The 19,734-nt window shown below is 35.1% G+C and overlaps 1 protein-coding gene across 9 annotated transcripts in view; it reads right to left on the reverse strand.

The window, feature by feature from the left end:
• SNTG1 (syntrophin gamma 1) overlaps positions 1–19,734 on the reverse strand; it is a 344,915-nt gene that overhangs the window by 58,101 nt on the left and 267,080 nt on the right. For all 9 annotated transcript variants that reach the window (XM_071804126.1, XM_071804127.1, XM_065832962.2 and 6 more), the window contains one exon: positions 11,164–11,202. In XM_071804126.1, coding sequence (XP_071660227.1) covers positions 11,164–11,202 — 39 coding nt within the window. The remainder of the gene's footprint in view (positions 1–11,163; positions 11,203–19,734) is intronic.

The raw sequence follows: 19,734 nt of genomic DNA on the forward strand, positions 1-19,734 counted from the left end.
TTTCTGCATTTGCAATTAACTAAATTTTTATTGTCATTGTCAGTTTTCCCTCAGACATTTTCATTTATTAATATTTCTTTTTTGTTGTTTTTTATTTTGTGTGTGTTTTCTTGTTGTTTCTGTCTTCTTTTGTAGGTAACACATACATTGTCAATTGCTTTATACTTTTTTACACATCAACTATTTTCTCAAATTCACGTTACAGCTGTATTACTGTTACCACGTAATATTATTTTTTTCCTTTCACAAGGTATGGTATGAAGCACCAATCATCTGCATGGATGTAAAATAAATGAATGCTAAAAAACGAAAGGCATATTCACCTCTCCCCTTAAAGTAAATTGTAATTAAAAATACTTTTTCAAGCCTTTTGAATCCCATGTGTTCCTTCAATAGAAGATCTTCAGTAGAAGTATATGCTTCATTGATTCCAATTATTTTATTTAGATAACACAATTCCCCAAGGAATAATGTGTTTATAGTCCTACTGAACACCTTCATTCTAATCTACTAAGATTAAAGTTATTCTATGGATATTAACAGTTCCTGAATTAAGGTGAGGTTAGAGGAAAAAAAAAAAAAACCTTTCCCCATACTGAATATTTTTAAGTATAACTATAACTATAAAAGAAAGATGAAGTATATCTTTTGTGGATATGGTGACTCAATTTCCTCCATTCCTGTCTTTGTTACCACCTTTCAGGAACTTGTCAGAGAGCAGAGAGATACAGAACATATGCAACTTGGCATCATCTACCTGCACTTGTGCAAAGCATTTGACACTGTCCAGCATGACATTCTTGTCTCCAAATTGGAGAGACATGGTTTTGATGGACAGACCACATGGTGGATGAAGAATTGGCTGGATGGTCACACTCAAGGAGTTGCAACCAGTGATGAGTGGTGTTTCTCAGGGGTCAGCACTGGGACTGGTGCTGACATCTTTGTCAGCAACATGGACAGTGGGATTGAGTGCACTCTCAGCAAGTTTGCTGATGACACCAAGCTGTGTGATGCAGTTGACACACTGGATGGAAGGGATGTCATCCAGAGGGACTTTGACAGGTTTGAGAGACGGGCCTGTGCAAACCTTATGAAGTTCAACAAGGCCCAGTGCAAGACCCTGCACATGGGTTGGGGCAATCCCAAGCACAAATACAGGTTGGGCAGAGAATGGATTGAGAGCAGCCTCAAGGAGAAGGGCTTGGGGATGTTGATTGATGAGAAGCTCAACACAACCTGGCAATGTGTGCTTGCAGTCCAGAAAGCCAAGCATATCTTGGACTGCATCAAAAGAACTAGCAGGTCAAGGGAGATTATTCTCCCCCTCTTCTCCACTGTTGTGAGACCCCATCTGGAGTACTGCATTCATCTCTGGGACCCCCAACATAAGAAGGACATTGACCTGTTGTAGCGAGTCCAGAGAAGGGCCGTGAGGACTGAAACACCTGTCTTATGAGGAAATGCTGAGAGAGTTGGGTTTGTTCAGCCTGGAGAAGAGAAGGCTCCAAGGAGACTTTACAGCCTCCTTCAAGTACCTAAAGGTGGGATACAGGAAAGCTGGAGAGGGACTTTTTACAAAGACATGTAGTGATAGGAGAAAGGATAGAGGCTTTAAACTGAAAGAGGGTAGATTTAGAGTAGATTTAAGGAAGAAATTCTTCACCATGAGGGTAGTGAGGCACTGGAACAGGCTTTCCAGAGAAGTTGTGATTACCTTATTCCTGGAAATGCTCAAGGTCAGGTTGGATGGGGCTTTGAGCAATCTGGTATAGTGGGATGTAACCCTGCCCATAGCAGGTGGGTTGGAACTAAGTGGTCTTCAAGGTCCTTTCCAACACAAAACATTCTATGACTCTATGATTCTATGGTCATTCAAGGCATCTATTTCTAAACAAGGATGCTAAAATTCGCTTCCTGTCTTTCTGTTTTGTTGGCCTGTTTGGATAGTAGCTTAAAATCTTGTCCAGCAATAAAATAAATGAAAACGATACAAGCATTTATTCTATCAGAATAAAAAATGGTCCTTTCTTAGTTTCACATTTGTTACTTATGTTTCCTGTCTCAGACATCATAAATATCCTCACCTTCCAAAAAACTCAGTCTTTTAAATTGCAGGTATCCTTTTCACTGTCCTATTTATGTTGCATATCCCATTTCTTGGGTAAGTGGCAAATTATCAGATCTGAATAAATTTAGAGACTTAAAGCAGGATTTAATTACGTCACACATATAAATAGAACACAGGAATAACATGATGCAACAAGAGAAAATCATCTGATTGCTATTTTAATTTGGTGGTTTCTCACTGTCTGACCTCATCATAGATATAAAATTACGCTTCTGGGAACAACTGCAAATATTTGTCCATGTTAAAGCTTTATGACAAATCAGGAAGCAATTATTCCTCTGCCTAAATCTGCTGGAGGGAGTCTGATTCAGAAGAACCTGGGCAGAGCCAGGTTTATTAAAAAATGTTTAGATCATATTGTTGCAAAGTAGCAGCTGAAGGGAAAGCCCTTTTTCCGGCAACCTAGCCATTGCAACACTCACAAAGTCAATGTGTCAAACATGTATCTTTCATCTTCTAATCTAAATATCAAGTTAAAAGCTGAGGTATATAGCTCCTGTTGAAGCTATGATACTACGCAGAAAAACAGGCAGGACCTGTGGGATCAGAAAGAGTCTGTTTTCACACCTCAGAGGACTGTAAAACAAGGTGAAAGATTTGGTTAGAACAACTTAATCTGAAAAGCAGTAGATCAAGCTGTCCACTTATCAGTTGAATACTTGCCATGACTGTCACCCCAAAATAGGCAAATCGACATAAACACATTTTTTTTTTGAAAGTATGTTTTTCTATCTGTCTATCTAAGTATCTATATATCAATCTAGAGCAGGAACTTCTATTAATTTTTTAGAGTCTTTGTGGAAGCATTCAGACCTTTGAATCTGACATGAATGAAGCTTTGACTCAGACCCTTAAGCCACAAAGAGAGAAGGGCTGTCAGATCGGTCCCTGTGATCTGCCTGAAGGCAGTGCTACACCCTGGCTATTTTGGATCTTATCCCAGTGGTTCTCCATTCTTCAGAAACCAAATGGATAAGAGCTAGGCATCATATCACTTCCCTGCAGATTCTGAAGTCTCGTCCGTAAATTACCCTTGAAATGTCAGTAAAATACATACAATATCTAGTAACTCTCTTTTGAGAACTAGAAAATAAGTAACATTTGTTTATCTGTTTATAAATGTAGGATTCCAGTTACTAATATCTAGTTGTGAGACAGGTCTGTTCATTTCACTCAATTTTAAATGTCTAGAACAGAACAAGGCATTTAGACTCCTCTCATTCATCTGCCCCATTTCAGGTTTTGGTGAAGAATACAGTACATTCATCCCTGTATTGTGAAAAATCTGAACACGGATGTAACATAGATGTGGTGAGTGAGTTTGGTCAGGCAAAACTTACCCTTATGGAAAGCAGTTTTCAGGGAGTGACATTAATATTGCAGAAAAAAAAAATAGCTAGCTAATACTTGTTACACTGACAAGTTAACATTAAAAGAAAAAAAAAAGAGAGAGAGAAGATAAAAGAGAAAAATATGTAAATTAAGATTAAGTCCATACTTGAGGCAAAACTGAATTTGCTGGACATGAAGAAATGATTTAACACACAGCTTGAGATCTATAGTTTGAGATTTAAATAAGAACTTGATCTAATCACTCTTTTCTATCACCTAAATTTCCAGCAGGTATCCAAATTACTTCCTTCCTCTCATGGGCTATAGAGTATGCAGCCCTAGGATATAAGCACTGCTATCCAATAACTACATTGAGTGACTCACAACATGAAGGTTATCTAGCTCATCAGGTAATCAGCTGTCTTCAGGATGTAGTTTGACCTTCCTCTCAAAAGTTAAAATGTAGGTATCCTCAGACTAAAATAGCTAATAGTCTATGGTGCATATTGGACTTCTAAAACTTTTTTATGCCCTGAAATTCAAAAGCTACTCTGGGCTACAACATCAATGGAAGAAAAGTCTTCTATTTGCCATGGGAAGCATAGTTTTTCTAAGAGAGTGCCTCAGAAACATTTAAAACAATGAAAGAAAGCGCTCAAAGTATTTCATGTCAACCAAACATATTTTTTTTTTAGATAGATAGATATGCCTTTTATTTTAGAGAAATCTCAATAAACTATTAATAAGCAACATAAGTCTTGCAAGGGTTTGTGTTATGGAGCAATAATCCATACCAAGTGCCATAGATGTCTGACAATACAATGAAAGGAATTAGCACAGCATAATTTACACCCTATCGTGCACTTCTGCTTAATTTAACAGCAAGCACGCAGCTTCCCCTGTGTGTTTCAATACACATTTAACAATACAAGCTTCATTTCCTTCAAAATAAACCTGATCAAGTCCTTACTGTAACAACAGATGGTGATACAGCAGATGTACCATAGGACCTGAAAGTTCGATAACTGTCAATCAGGAGTTACAGAATGGCTACTCTGAGCAACTAAGGTACTGGAATTTTGAAAAATACTTAATTCAACAGTCATGCAAAATCTGAAAAAAAAAAAAAAATAAAAGAAGAATACTATATACACTTAAGATGAGGGAGCAAAAAAAATGACCTGAATGTGCTTCTAGAGTAATGACTTGCTTTTCTTTAAGGACATGTCACATTTCAGTAGAACAGTGTTTAATCAGTCCCCTTTAAAAATGTTAATACAATATCAATGTAATCTTAAAGGTTGTTATTCTACAATTAAAAAAAAAAAAAAAGGTGTGTGTTTTCTTTCATACTAATGTTTATCACTAGAACAGATGTCTTATCAGGCATTTTTAAGTGTAACAGTGCTGTGGAATTTCACTTGAACAATTATACACCCGGTTCTTGCCTTAGTGTGGGATCAGTTCATTGTACCACAATGTTGTTTTAAAACTGTTAAACATAGTTGTGGAGATGGAAACACTGAGTCATTCTCATACACATTCTCATTATAAACTGCTAACTCTGAACAGGACAGCTACCAATTCTTTCCTCACAAACACAGGAAAATTCTACAGAGATTCTTCAAAATGAAAATTAAAATTATTTAATGAAAATATCTTATCTTCTGTAGAGGCAAGACAAATCTTTCAAAAATGCTCATGCTCCCTGTGGATAGAAGAGAAACAGTGTCCATCCAGGGCTGTAGAATTCTTCCCCATTCTAATTTTTTTGTGAACTCAGCATTGATGAAAGGTGGAAGGTTATAACCTCTAAATTCATCTTAATAGAGATTAAATGTACAGTAGGGGAAAACAAACTTTTAAATACACTGCTTTGTCAAGACATTTTAGTCTCTGTTTCATGTGAAACCTTGAGACTTGACTTCTGTCTGTGTAGTAGAGAAGCAAGAGACTATTGCATTTGTGAACAAGTATGTGAACATAACCATAAATGAATAAAACAGAAAATCAGCTCCCTGGCCACTAGCTTGTTGAGTAAAATAAGTTAAAAGTGCAATCAAAAAGTTATGACTTTCCTGACTGCAATTTAATAGACATTGTATTTACTTGTATATGTAGGGATAGGAAGAGGTGAATTGAAGGCCATACTAAAATTTAGATCTAAACCTGGAATTCCACTGCATATCTAAACCAGATGTAATCAATTCATCTTCCTGGTATGGCAATCAGCTAAAACCCAATGAAACCCAAGTAGCCAATGAGAGTTATAATGTGTAATAAAATCTCCAGTAGCTGGAGGCCTACATTTGGCTTCCCATCCTGAGAAGGATTTGAAGATTTTGGAAGAAAAACTATTTGATGCTGATTCCTCTAGTTGCTATCAAGTTGATTTGCAGCTGAGCTTAGCATAAACACAAACTCATGGTGGCTAATGTAAAGATCAGGACTTAAAAAGGAATGGGCAGTGCTTGTCCTCAATACACCACCACACTTTTTTGAAGTAGGGTGTATTCTCCTGTCATTTGGAAAGGATTAGCAGGGATGTCGATGGCACCTTTCAGAAATCACTTGTCTAATGATGGTGCTTGCAGGAACTGACATTTACTGCACTCAGTGTAGCAGCTGAACAGCAGCGACGAGCTCCAAAAAAAAGGAACATGCTTGTGTTTCCCATCTTGGCTCACCAGACAGAGAAGTCTCTGGCTGAAACCTTGAAATATTATGTTCTTTGTGCCTCTCTGCTACAAGATCTAAATAATTTTTCCTTAGATTTATGGATATCTTCTCTATGATGGTAATATATGTAACCTATATATGTAGTACCAATATAAAATGAATAAACAAACAAAAAACAGCAAATAAAAACAAAAACAAAAAACAAAAAACAAAAAAAAAAAAAAAACAACAAAACAAACCAAACATGATTCAAAGATGTTGCTAAATTTTTTTTTTTTTTTTTTTTCCAACCTTTAGGTGTTCATTATTGTCAGCTCAGACAAAGGAAACTTTAATTTCCCTCTTCTCCCACAATCTTCTTCAACAACATTTTGCCTGTGTAGTCTTCTTCCATCACTTTTTGCATCACCTTCCTTCTACTATTGCACTTATTAACACCATTCTCAGAACTTCTTTTTGCCTTATGGTGTCTGTATAATTATCACTTTTTCAATACACATCACCTTTGAACTTTTAATTTCCAGTAAATGCATCTTATCTTTCTAATAATTTCTCAGACAAACCTGGTTTCACTATTGCTGCCTTAAAGGAAAGCTGCTATACTATGTGCAACCAAGTCTTTTTAATCACTTTTCTCTCCTCTCCTCTCCTCTCCTCTCCTCTCCTCTCCTCTCCTCTCCTCTCCTCTCCTCTCCTCTCCTCTCCTCTCCTCTCCTCTCCTCTCCTCTCCTCTCCTCTCCTCTCCTCTCCTCTCCTCTCCTCTCCTCTCCTCTCCTCTCCTCTCCTCTCCTCTCCTCTCCTCTCCTCTCCTCTCCTCTCCTCTCCTCTCCTCTCCTCTCCTCTCCTCTCCTCTCCTCTCCTCTCCTCTCCTCTCCTCTCCTCTCCTCTCCTCTCCTCTCCTCTCCTCTCCTCTCCTCTCCTCTCCTCTCCTCTCCTCTCCTCTCCTCTCCTCTCCTCTCCTCTCCTCTCCTCTCCTCTCCTCTCCTCTCCTCTCCTCTCCTCTCCTCTCCTCTCCTCTCCTCTCCTCTCCTCTCCTCTCCTCTCCTCTCCTCTCCTCTCCTCTCCTCTCCTCTCCTCTCCTCTCCTCTCCTCTCCTCTCCTCTCCTCTCCTCTCCTCTCCTCTCCTCTCCTCTCCCCTCCCCTCCCCTCCCCTCCCCTCCCCTCCCCTCCCCTCCCCTCCCCTCCCCTCCCCTCCCCTCCCCTCCCCTCCCCTCCCCTCCCCTCCCCTCCCCTCCCCTCCCCTCTCCTCTCCTCTCCTCTCCTCTCCTCTCCTCTCCTCTCCTCTCCTCTCCTGGTCTCCTTTTAACTTTATTGCAGAGATTGAGACATTTTGTTAACACTGTCAGTGTTACAGTAGCTTCTACACCCATGTTGGTTTGTTTCCACATAGTGATGCTAATGGATCTGTTTGTGCTGATATTTTCTTCTCTAAGTCATGAACATATTCATAAAGGAATTATAGTTGGATTGGTTCCTTGATTCTGGTTTGACAACTGCCTTTCCCTTTTTACCTTTAACATCTAATTAAAATCTACACATATACATATTAATTTGATTTTTTAATCTATGAATATGCACATACATATACAAAAACTGTAAGGGAAAAGAACCTTGAATTATGCTGCTAGTTCTCACAAAAACAAAACAAAACAAAACAAAACCAAAACCAAAACCAAACAAATAAACAAAAACAAAACCACAAAACAAAACCAAACAAAAACAACCCACAACCCAAACATGGGCATTTGTTGAGTGAAATTAAGGTAGTTTGTATCTTTGTTTTGTTTTGCCTTGTTTGTCTTTAAAGATTTGAAAGATTACCTTGCAACATTTTCACTGTTGAGGGAAAATTCTATCAAAAGTTTTGCTTAGGAAGACAAAAGTATAAAATCAAAACCTTCATATGCATTTTAGATACTAGTAATATCTAAGTGTGAGAAACATATTAATTCCCTTAGGAACTGGATACTTAGCAAAAGGATGATGTTTGAGAGAAAACCTACTGAAATTTATTGGTATTTATCACAAATCTTTTAGATATACGGTGAGGAAATGTAAAATATACTGTAGAAATTTTGTCACTGAGGGTGAATTGAAAAGCCACAAGATCTTTCAAATCTTTTCCTCTTGTATGGATTAAAGATAGTACTTTAAAAATTCTTAGTCAATAGACGTTTTTCAATAAAGTGACCTTAAAATATTCATTATAGGTGCTTAAGAACTCTCAGGGTTTGTCTTATTACTACTTTTGATTGAACAAGATGCATAGGATATACAATAAGACATAGAGGTATTTCCATCCTAAACAGCTAACAGGTTTGTGGTTTGGATTAATCATTTTAAGTAAAATCTATTGTAAGAAAAAATCTAGAAGTAAAATCACAGTCAGGTCAGTTTCACAGTTCAAGTTCATGATGTGCTTGCAGAAACAAGTTAAAACTAGCTATTCAACCTCTTATACAAAAATGCATTTTATTAAAATAAATGTCAAGATGACTAAAGCAGTCAAGATGGTAATTTAATATTCAGATTAAAAAATATGTGCTAATGTAACAAGTGAAAAGGTCTGTTCCTTCCTTGCATATCATGTTAATATCTGCTGAATATCAAAGACAGAAATTAACCTTATGTCTGTGTAGTCTTTTCTGATTCTTCTCAAAAATACCTTATTTAATTTAAATTAGGTTATATTTCCTAGCTGCTTCTACAATAAAGAACCACAACCTTCTTCACATAAGGGAAACCCAAAAAAAGGAGTCTGTTTTTGAAATTAATGTCCCCCAAAACTTCAAAGTAGCCACAGATCAATAAAGCTTTTTCTTTCCAGTATTTGATGGGCATTGAAATCTTATCAGTCTCACTGCCCATCGAATTGGTCTCTCTTTTTTCAGTTTGATTTCTTGGCTGACTGTCTTGAAATAGTCCATGGTGATTCTGTCAGAATATAGCGACTGATGTTGATGATAGAACAAATTAGTTGCAGGCTGTCCTAATGGATAACGTTATCAACAAGCTATTCAAGCTGAGAAAGTTTATTTTGTTTTCCGTTGGAATTCTAGTAAAGAGAAAAATGCCTTACTGATCACACATGCCAGGGGTTCCACAACGCCAGAGATCACTGAACTAATGTCAGCATGATGGGACATTGTAAATGTTATATGTATTTTTGTTGGGTTTTTTTTACAGAAATAAAAAAACAAATATGTAAGTTCAAAGTAAATAACGAGATTGAAAATGTATCTAGTTTACTAATTTTTATTTACTGGACGTTTTGTCTTCCCTTCTTTTGAGACAGGAGCATTTCCTTGCCACCGCCACTAACTGATGTTACACTAACTGTTCTGAAAATGCCCAAATGCAACTGTTGCCTTCAGTTGTTGAATGTGACAACTCACTTCCTTGCTCTGACTTCAGGAGGTGAGTGAGACAAAAGTAAAAACAAATCTGAGTAACTATAGTGCAGACAAAGAACTGAGAATCAAGGGCAAATAAAAATGTACCGAACTGTTTTTTTATGTTTTATTTATTCTAACTGTATTTATATATACACTTATAGCTACTATTTGTTATTATTATTGTAATACCTTTATTGTGATTTTTGGACCTTCTCATAAAGAAAGTAGCAAACAAAATTATAACAACTCCTCCCTTGTTAGTTACACTTAGCACAATTCCATATTAGTAATTCCGTATTAATAAAGTTGGACCAGAGACGGGGAAGTTAAAACTATTTTGACTGGATGAAGATGTGGCATAAGGGAAGTGAAAGCACCTTTATTCCTTAAATCTGTCCTCTTGAAGTCAAGTTTACAGTTCAGTCCTATACATATTTATCTACCACAAGGGAGTAATTTGTTCCTTCTGATGAATCAGATTTATCTGTTTCCTGTATTACAAATTTATTTAAAAGAAATCCATATTATGCATAATGGTTGTGACATATGACAGGTGCATACTTTAACTACTGGGTGTACTCTGTGATAAGTAACTCACCACAAAGTGGTCACATTTTCAACTGTTGTTGTGCTATATCACAGAACAATTAATGGCATTACTGTATTATAGGAACAGACTTAATTCTAAATAAATCTTTGATTATTTTACAGTGTAGCCTGAATATTTTTATTCATACTTTGTTTACACAGTTTTCTAAAATATATGCTGATTCCTTCAGGAAGGTGTGGCTGTTACTATGGTCTCTAGCAAATAGAACCTCAGGATTTTAGCCTTTAACTTTGAGCTGTCTGCAGGTTTGTTTTTGTTTGTTTGTTTGTTTGTTTTTTGTTTGTTTGTTTTGTTGGTTTTGGTTGTGTTTTTCTTTTTAATTGTATTTAAAAAAAAAAAAAGGAAAAGAAAAGAAAAAGTGGAAATAACATATTTCTCAAGTCACACAGCTCTATCCCTTTTTCTCATGGATCCATTCACCTGGTACACAGCTCTAGGGGAGAGTAGTAATTATGCTCATGATGTAGTTTGCAAGAAACTATCTCTATTCAAGGAATTTTACTCCCTTTTTATTAGGCATTGAAATGTCTTTCAGTAATATGGGACTGCCAATAGATGAAGACAGTCAGATGATTCACCTTGTTCCAAATTTTGCTACTGGCCTTCTCCAGAATCTTGAGCAAGGTTTTCTATGATTTCATTTGGACAACACAATTCACATATTGTTACAATTTTAGAAGAACTTTTATGAATACTAATTCTGTAAAGCGTAACAATCCCATTTGCACTTTTATAGTAAAATGGGTAAGATGCAACCTGAAGAAAACTTTTGTGTGTGTATATATATACATTAAACCTAAGTTAATTTGACAATATTAGGCATGATCTTACTTTGACCAAAAATTCCAGTTACCTTTGATTTTAGAAAAAAAAAATAAAATGTATTTCAAGGCAGCAAGGTATTCTCTAAAGAAAACCTACTAAGAATTCTCGAGCTAGAATAATGCTACTACAAAATTAAACACAGTTGAAATGAGAATTATAAATTAAACAACTCCAATTTTTGTTTTTCTTACCTGCTGGCTTACGGGAAAATTCCTGTTGATTTTTTTAATCTATAAAAATGAATAAAGAAATAGATTAATACTCAGCCATTAGAAGAAAAAAAAATCAAACATTACATTTTAAAGACATATGTCACACCTCCCTTCAAAATTATAAGTATATTAAAAAGATAAAATCCCCTGCAGTAAAGGGACTCAAATCTTCGACAAGCTTACATTAATAATGGGACATTTATGTGGCTACTGTGTGGTTTATTCTGCTGTTCAGTATACAGGAAAGAGAATACATGCAAATTTTTTTTTTTCTGAAATCTACAACTCCACGTCTTTTGTTTTCTTTCTGATTGGAAGCTATAACTTAAAGAATTTAACAATATAAGTAATTCATACCAACTTATTGTCATCTGCCAATAATAAAATTTCTTTCCTTGAAGACTGATGGAAAGTTAGGCTAGAATAATCTGGAATATTGATCTGGAATAGCCTTTGAAACATTCCTTACTCTACCCTTGCATCCTAGGTGCAAAATCAAGTGTGCAATATCAGTTTTGATAATTGTTCAAGTGATATTGTCTTAAAACATTCACCAAAATCCCTAAGTAAAAGGAAAAGAGAAAGCAATCTGAGATCCCTCATTCAGGAAGTGTTTGTATTTAGTCTTATAGATGACTGACTCCATCTAAATAAACATTGCCAGTTTTCTGACAATACAAGGAGAATTAAGTGTGGATCATACCCATTCCTGTCATTGCTAGAAGAAAAATATTCTTTTTTATTTTAAGCATAAGCCCTGAAAATTTTTGAGCAAACTTAGAAAAACTACCATGTGCATTCATGATACATAGTACCTAGAATTTTATTTTTCACTCTCTTATGTTTACTTTTCACAATTGTTTTTGTAGCTATAGGTAAATGAGTAGCATGTTTGTTTACTTCATATACTGGGATTTTTTTAAAACAGAAATAAACTACATTAGGGGAGTGGTGTTCTTTAAAATGTTCCTGGGAAATGTAAATACACATTCTAAACATTTTCTCATTCACAAATTTCCATCTGATTTTTTAAAGTACAGTCTAAGCTCCTACATTGCATTGTTGTTACTTTGATGAACTAAAACAATCATGTTTATCTTTCTGGTAATATGATGATGATTTCTTGAAAGGCGTGATTTTCAATGATGGTATAGTTTGCAAGCTGCATTATAGGTGTTCATTTCTACCTGAAACTAAAAATTGTTAAGTGTGTTTAGTTTTAGAAATGCACTAAATATTTATAATTCACATGCATAAATATTGGATGTTATATTAAAAAAAAAACAAACATGCAAACAAACAAAAAACAACAACAACAAAAAACCATCTACAGTTAGGCAGCAAAAGTCACTGATATTTGAGATTTTGCGATACACTGTCTTGAAGATACAGAAATAAAAACAGTAGCAAACAGTCTTCTTCCTAGCATGTTACAAAATACACTGGGTAAAATTTAATCTAGAGATGATCCAGATATACCTATCCTTAAGAAAAAAATCTAAATATAAACATTTTCCACACACGAAAAGAGAAAAAAAAAAATCTTCTGTTACTTGATACATTATCTAAATGAGAAATGTTCCTTCAGTCTTCCATAATGTTACTGAAATCACTGTAATACTATTATTTATTAAGCACAATCACAACACAGAACATGTAACTGATTCAAATAAATAAAATTTGTTTTAATCAGAGGACACCAGTATGATACACTGCAAACATGTATGAACATAATATTTTAAAATAAAACACCCTGGCAGATACTACATTAAGAAAGAAAGGACAGCTGCTCTGTGAATATTCTTTAGAAAAATGCATTTCTCCAGAGCAATAAAAAATCAGGAGTGACACAAAGGGAGACAAAAGAAGAAGCTAGTAAACAAATTCTGCTCTGAAGGCAAAGATACAGGAAGCATTACAAAAGCCAAATTGAAGCAAGCAAGAACTACCTGCTTCTATAATATTTAATGTTTAAAAAACAGATGCTGAGGGGTGAAATTCCATTTTGGTTCAACTTCTGTGAATGCAGATTAGGAAAAAAAAAAAGTCTAAGAACACCATAGAGAAAGTATTTTGGGATTTGGAAGGAAGAAGAAGGGGACAAATGTAAGGTTGATCAGAGACCAATCATGGAAGAACAGAGTTTAGCAGAAACTATAATAGAAGAATGGTTTGAAACATAATTGATTGTGGTAAGGGTACAAATATTTATGACTAGATATGTTCCAAAAATTCAGCTAGCCAAATATGTTAGGACACCATAGTCATGAAGATTGCTGGACAGGGAGATTATATGAAGTGATATGTAGAGAAGAATGTACCACGGCCAAATTCAGTTAGTTTTCTGCACTAGATATTGCCCTCACAGATGGATACTTTTTGCAGTGATGGCTGCGTCTTCTCTACAGAAGAAAAAAATTAGAACATTGAACACATCACTCAGGAGTGTGAACAGATGAGCAGGTTTTGGCTTCAGGTGTGCAGAATAATTTCAATATTTTACAAAAATTAATTTAATTTAACTGTCTTAATGACAGAGAAGCAGTAATCCAGAAGAATACCCCTCCATAATATTATCTTTTTGTGTTAATTGTACCCTATTGCTGTTGCCCTTTGCTGGAATGTAGTTGATTAATCTCACAAAAAATGAGTTTTAAACTTTCACATTCTGCTGAAACTGAATTGTTCACTCCTTTGAGAGCTACTATTTCAGACCTTCTTTGAGCAAATATCACTACAATAACTATTTTCAGTTTCTGTAAGAGGATTTCAAAGTGTAATCTCAAACCCACGATTAATTAGGGATTTGTTTGACTTTTTAAACTATTTATTTTAATGAAATTTACTACTCCAGTGTAATCACACGATCGTCATGAGATGATGAGGAAATGTGGCTTTCAATGGGCACATACTACCCTAAGAACTCTCAAGGGCAGTATGATCTAGAGATATGAACACTGATTCCAGGTTTTTCCAATTCTTAAAAATTTAAATAGAAGCAATCACATAATGGAAAACTCTGTGTCACATTCTTGCCTATTTCCTGAAAAATTGTATTGCAAATGAGAGGCTTACAGTTCTAATGTGATACTGGGAAAGATGATTAATGACAGTGTTTCAGGTATCACAACTAGTCCTCTGCAGGAATCAATAGTGTAGTAGGTGTTAGTTGTCAGGACAGAGTACTTGACAGAGACGATTCCATCAGAATAGCAACAGGAACAACCAAGACTGAAGGGAAACATTTGGAATGAATGAGCACCAGCTCCTGATCAGTATTTTGTTGACTTAAACAATAGATAAGATTGTCCCACACTTTCACATATGATTTGACCCATCATTTTCTTGCAGACTGTAGATGTCATGTAACTTTGCAGGTCTCCTTCCTTATCAGGAATCTTCCCATTAAAAAAGAACCCTTTATTATTTTAATTTCTGCTGGCCGTATATCTGGATTTCCTTCTTCTTCAATTAGTTGCATTACATAACTTCTGTTCTACATTCATTAACAGCTAAGTAGAATATATCCTAAAAAGAATGTACATTAATTAAATAGTTCTTAACTTCATCTCATGTATTAGGGCAACAATACTGTTCATGCCACTGGGATGATAATTGATTGCAAAGAGGTAGCAAGATCCTTGCAATTTGCAGCACTTTTGTAAAAAAAACCATAAATCCAGGCTGTGATAATAGTTTTTTAATGAATGAATAAGAAAGACTAACTAACTAACATTTGGAATTATTAGTTGGTAAGTCTTATTTTCTGTCCTTGTTAGGTTTTTGTTTGCTCAATATGATAGGTAAATTGTGGTAAGGTCATGAAATTTTGCTACTCAAGAGCATCTGTGTATTGAAAAAAGCAGGGAATCCGAATATTTTCATACCTACCCAGATTTTTCTCAAAACTAAATGCAACAGACTGCAAATGCACTCAGCCCGAATGAACTCAGCATTAAGTTACTTGAAGTAAGAAAGGGGAAAAACAGAATATATGAACATTTATTTAGAGGAGAGGCTTTATACAATACTGAATGATGCATAAACATGACTTTCACTTTAGAGTCTGTTCCTATAGATCCCTATAGAATGAATAATTCTCACTATGGTTTCTAGATGAGAACAAAAGTGAGAAACAAGATTATAATGTTTCAACTTATATAATAAATGTTATAAAGTCTCTCTTAGGAGTAAAAAAAAAAAAATACAAAAAGAGATCAAATACTTTTAACGAGCATAGGCAATTAAGACACAGTAGGCATAATTCAGAAAGTCCCTTGTCAGCTGACTGAAGAAGTCCCAAAGTAGCTGCTGGTTGGGAACATAAAGGGAAAAAACTTTAGCTATCTTCAGGCACAGGACTAGATAGATGTTTGTTCTGATTCAATATTACCACAAGTTCTTGTGGATCTTCTTAATACATCAGGAAACTAAAAGTTTTCCTTTGAATCTTACATTTAAGAAGAGGAAGAAAGGCCTAAGATAGTTTTGAGGTCTCCTCTGGAAAGCTGTCCTATAATTTCACAAGTTTCTTTTTAAATTCTTGTACCAATTGCCTTTGTATTAGCCAGTTGTACGAAGTATACAGAGAGTATGCATGCTTTGGTGAGCTCCCATATATGCAGATATTTGACAAATACTTTTGAAGACAAGAAAGGATGTCTAGTAAGATGCAGGAATGCTTCCCCAAAAAGCAAATCATTTGAACAGAAATCATTCCTAACAGAGGTCTTGAAATGGTGTAAGGGAATAAAAGATTTGCAAACTGAGAGTTATTTTCAATGTATGACATGTAAAAGCACTATTGAAGGACAAATGGCCATTTGAACTATGCTTGCAAACCTGCACATCGTCAAAATTCTTTCATTTGCTTTCCCACTCAAATGGGTTCAGTGATGCATTGAACACTACCAGCACAGAAGTAACAGGTGTATAATAGAAAGAAATACCAAATTTCTATATATTACATGAAAATATAGTGGGAACCCTAAGGACAAAAGCACAAAACCTAGTATTCACACAGTTATGATGTTCCAACAATAAGACTCCAATTACTTTTATTTAAAAAAAAAAAAAAAAAAAAAAAGGTTCACTTAATAGAGGAATTACCTCATTTTAATCTGCAATATTCAACACCTGTTCCTAAGTTTGGATATTATCTTAATGATAATATTGCTATTGTGCCTCTTTAAAGAAGATACTTGTGTTACAAACTACAGAGTTTCACAACAACGAATCTCCGTAATCAAAATACCAGCAGGAACATGCAGATTAATAAAGAGGAAATGGTAACAATTGAAAGCCAGTGCCTGAAAAAAGCTGTTATGGTCCCATCTAAAAGTAAGAAACATGCCTCTCTACTGAAGAAAGACTGTGAACAATAACAATTGAAAAAATATATATATGAAAAAAATGACCCAGAAAGAGATATAAGAAGCATTGCTTCAGATAATGAAATGCAATTGGATAATTGTGGTGTATATCATAATAGTTGTTTCTCACTGGAGTATTATTACTGCAGTATCAGTCACACTAAGAGTAAAAAAGCTGGTGTAGGTAATCATCAGTAAAACATCTGCTCACAAAACAGGGAAATAGATTGCTCTTGAGTACCTCTTTCATTTACAATTTAAAACAATTTTACTATCCACCAAAGAAAAACAGTTTGCAGTGGAAATCCACCTGAATATGTCATAAGTATTTAAATCCATTTGACTTCTTGTTAAGAAAAAATACATAGATTCTCGAGTAAAGATGTGGTATACCTGGTAACTATCAATCCAGTCTTTTTTTGAAGATATTAAGGACTTCCATCTGAAACATAACTATTTCAGATTCCCCTAGCTATTATTTTTTTTTTTAATTATTAATTATTAGTCACTTGCATTCAAAATACTTCAAATATAAACCTTATATGTATTTCCATAGCTGGAAATACTAGACTCTAGAAGTACTCAGAGGCCCCCAGAAAACATAATTTTATTTTTCACTGAATTTTCAACATTCAAGGAAGTTGGGTTTTTTTGATTGTTTGTTAGTATTTTTAATTCCACCCTATTTCTCAGTAATACTTTACTTATATGTTGCTATATACTTGCTCTACATAACAGTGATTAGAACTTATGCTAAAAAATAAATAAAATAAATTTAAAACTTTGAAAACTCTCACTGCTAAAAGAAAGATACAACAGAGAAACAAGTTTAATAGTTGGAAAATAATGCTTGGCACTAGAAATCTACAATTTGCTTCCAGAGACTATAATTAACTTATTGTGGGATCCTAAACTTCCAGACTTTACTACATGAGCTAAAATAGCATGCTTGAGTTAATATACTTAAGTTTAGTCTGACTGAGAATACAGCAAAATAACAGCTGAAGTTCTGAATATGTTAGGAGTATTAGGTCATGATGACTGGTTTAGTAGATGACAAAATGGAAAAGAAGCAGTTAAATTCTCAACACATTACTAGATCAAAACACCAACAACCTGGAGCTTCAAGATATCTGAACTTTCCAAAAGAACTAGGTTAAGGCAAAGAAAATATCTAAATTTTGAAAAGCAGAGTGAAGAAAACCCTGGTTCACCTTCCTTCACAAAATCAAGTCAGTAATACACATCTGTCTGTACAAACACCCATGAGAAATGCTTGGATATACTAACTGTGGAAGATGAAAATACGCTTATTAAACAAGTTGTGCTAGAAATGATTAAGAAATGTGTTTGATTTAGTAATATATTTTTTGGAGTGGAGTAATATTTTTCAAAGCTGATACGTAGTTTACCGGGGTAAATGTATTACACAAGAATGTCATTTATTTAATGTCATTCATACAATACTTGTGCTTGTTATGAAACTTGGATGATGACAAAGAAGACAACATGCAGATAGAAAAAAGGGCCGGGTGTTTTTGTCACTTGGAAAGTATTTGTCATAATTTTGGTAATTCATAACAGCTAATAAGGGAGCCAAAGTCATGAAGGAAAAATCAAATCTAAAAATGAATATGTGCTGTACGTACTTAGTGTTAGAGTGACACAGCGCTTGATCTGATGAGATTGGTATTCAATAAGAATGAGTTTCAAAGGGAATAATTATCTAAATGCAAATAGCCAATCAGATGGCTGATCGTGTGGTTTACTTGATTAACGGCTCTTAGCCCCTCTGTCCACCGGTTATTACTGCAGAACAACCAACCTCATGTCATTCTTCCATCAGAAATCAGATTAATGAATTGCTAAAAATTACTTTATACATCTCCTCTGGTTTAAAAAAAAAATCATATTTCAGACTTTCTGATTTCTCAAGGAAATTAAATAATGTAAATAAGTCCAATTTCTGTTTTACTTTTCACTTACAATTTCATTACAACATAACATTCAGACAATCTAATATCTAGTATATAGTATTGACTTTCAGAAGTTTTCACAGAATACCAAAGAAATGGAGGAAAAACTTTAGTCTAGGAGTAGGCATAATTTGTCTTATTCTAGTTTTTCTTGATGCAGTTGCAAGTACAGATATGAATACATTCATTCTAACATAATAGAAGATAATAGAAACTCATGACTGAAAAGTAACTCAATAGATCAAAGCTGTCTACCCAACCCATTTGTACAGTCCTGCCGTGATGGCACTCTCAATGAGTCAATCTATCAGCAAGTACAGCTCTGCTTAGCATTGGAAGTTTTCCTTATGTCAAAGCAGACTCTTTCTGGCTGCAGTTTAAGCCCATTACTTATCATGTAATCTCTCACAGAAACAAAGAGACTGCTTGCTCTTTGTGTAGCTTTTGTAAAGTTTAAACATTATTCTTCAGGGTAAGCAGTTACATTTCACCCTGTATTTCCTTGTAAGTTCATGCTATTGTCAAAGAAGCAAAAACCCTCTTTGTTGATGCTCCTTCTCCATAGGAACATTATAGGACACATTTTTCCTGCATGTCCCAGAGGAATGACCAGCACATTACAACAGCTCTGACCCCCTCAGACTTACTCCAAGAGTCTCATAGTCACTTTTGATCTGCTTAGAATCACTGTGAAATTGGTCATGCCTGCATGAGTGAGCAGTCCCAATTAACTGTCATTTTGCCAGGTAGCTTTGGAAGCATCCTTCAGTTTTAAGTTCCTGAGAGACAGAAGGCTTCTCACAATGTTAGGTTCAATCACTAGATCAAATTTTTCATCACACACAGGAGTGACTCACTCATGACCAATACAACTCTTCCTCATGGGACGGGTGACCATTAATCTCTCAGATTTTTCAGCCTGCTAGGTTTTAATTTAATTTTTTCTCCACTCTGTCATTACACTTGAAACAATACATCACTGCCTGAGAAGGGATCATTTCCCTATGAAGAAGACCTGTGAACAGAAACCTCTTGTGAGGTTTTCCTCATTCACAATAGGTGTTATTGTGGATCTTGCTGGTTTGTTGCCAATCATCCACACCCTCTGATTCCAGATTTCACTCAGTTTAACACCTTTCTCATGTAATTTCTCTACCTACTTCTTCAGAGATTTCTCTAGCAGATATGCTCCAATTGGGGCA

The sequence above is a fragment of the Patagioenas fasciata genome, chromosome 2, assembly GCF_037038585.1.
Source record: "Patagioenas fasciata isolate bPatFas1 chromosome 2, bPatFas1.hap1, whole genome shotgun sequence".
In the NCBI taxonomy this organism is placed as follows: domain Eukaryota; kingdom Metazoa; phylum Chordata; class Aves; order Columbiformes; family Columbidae; genus Patagioenas; species Patagioenas fasciata.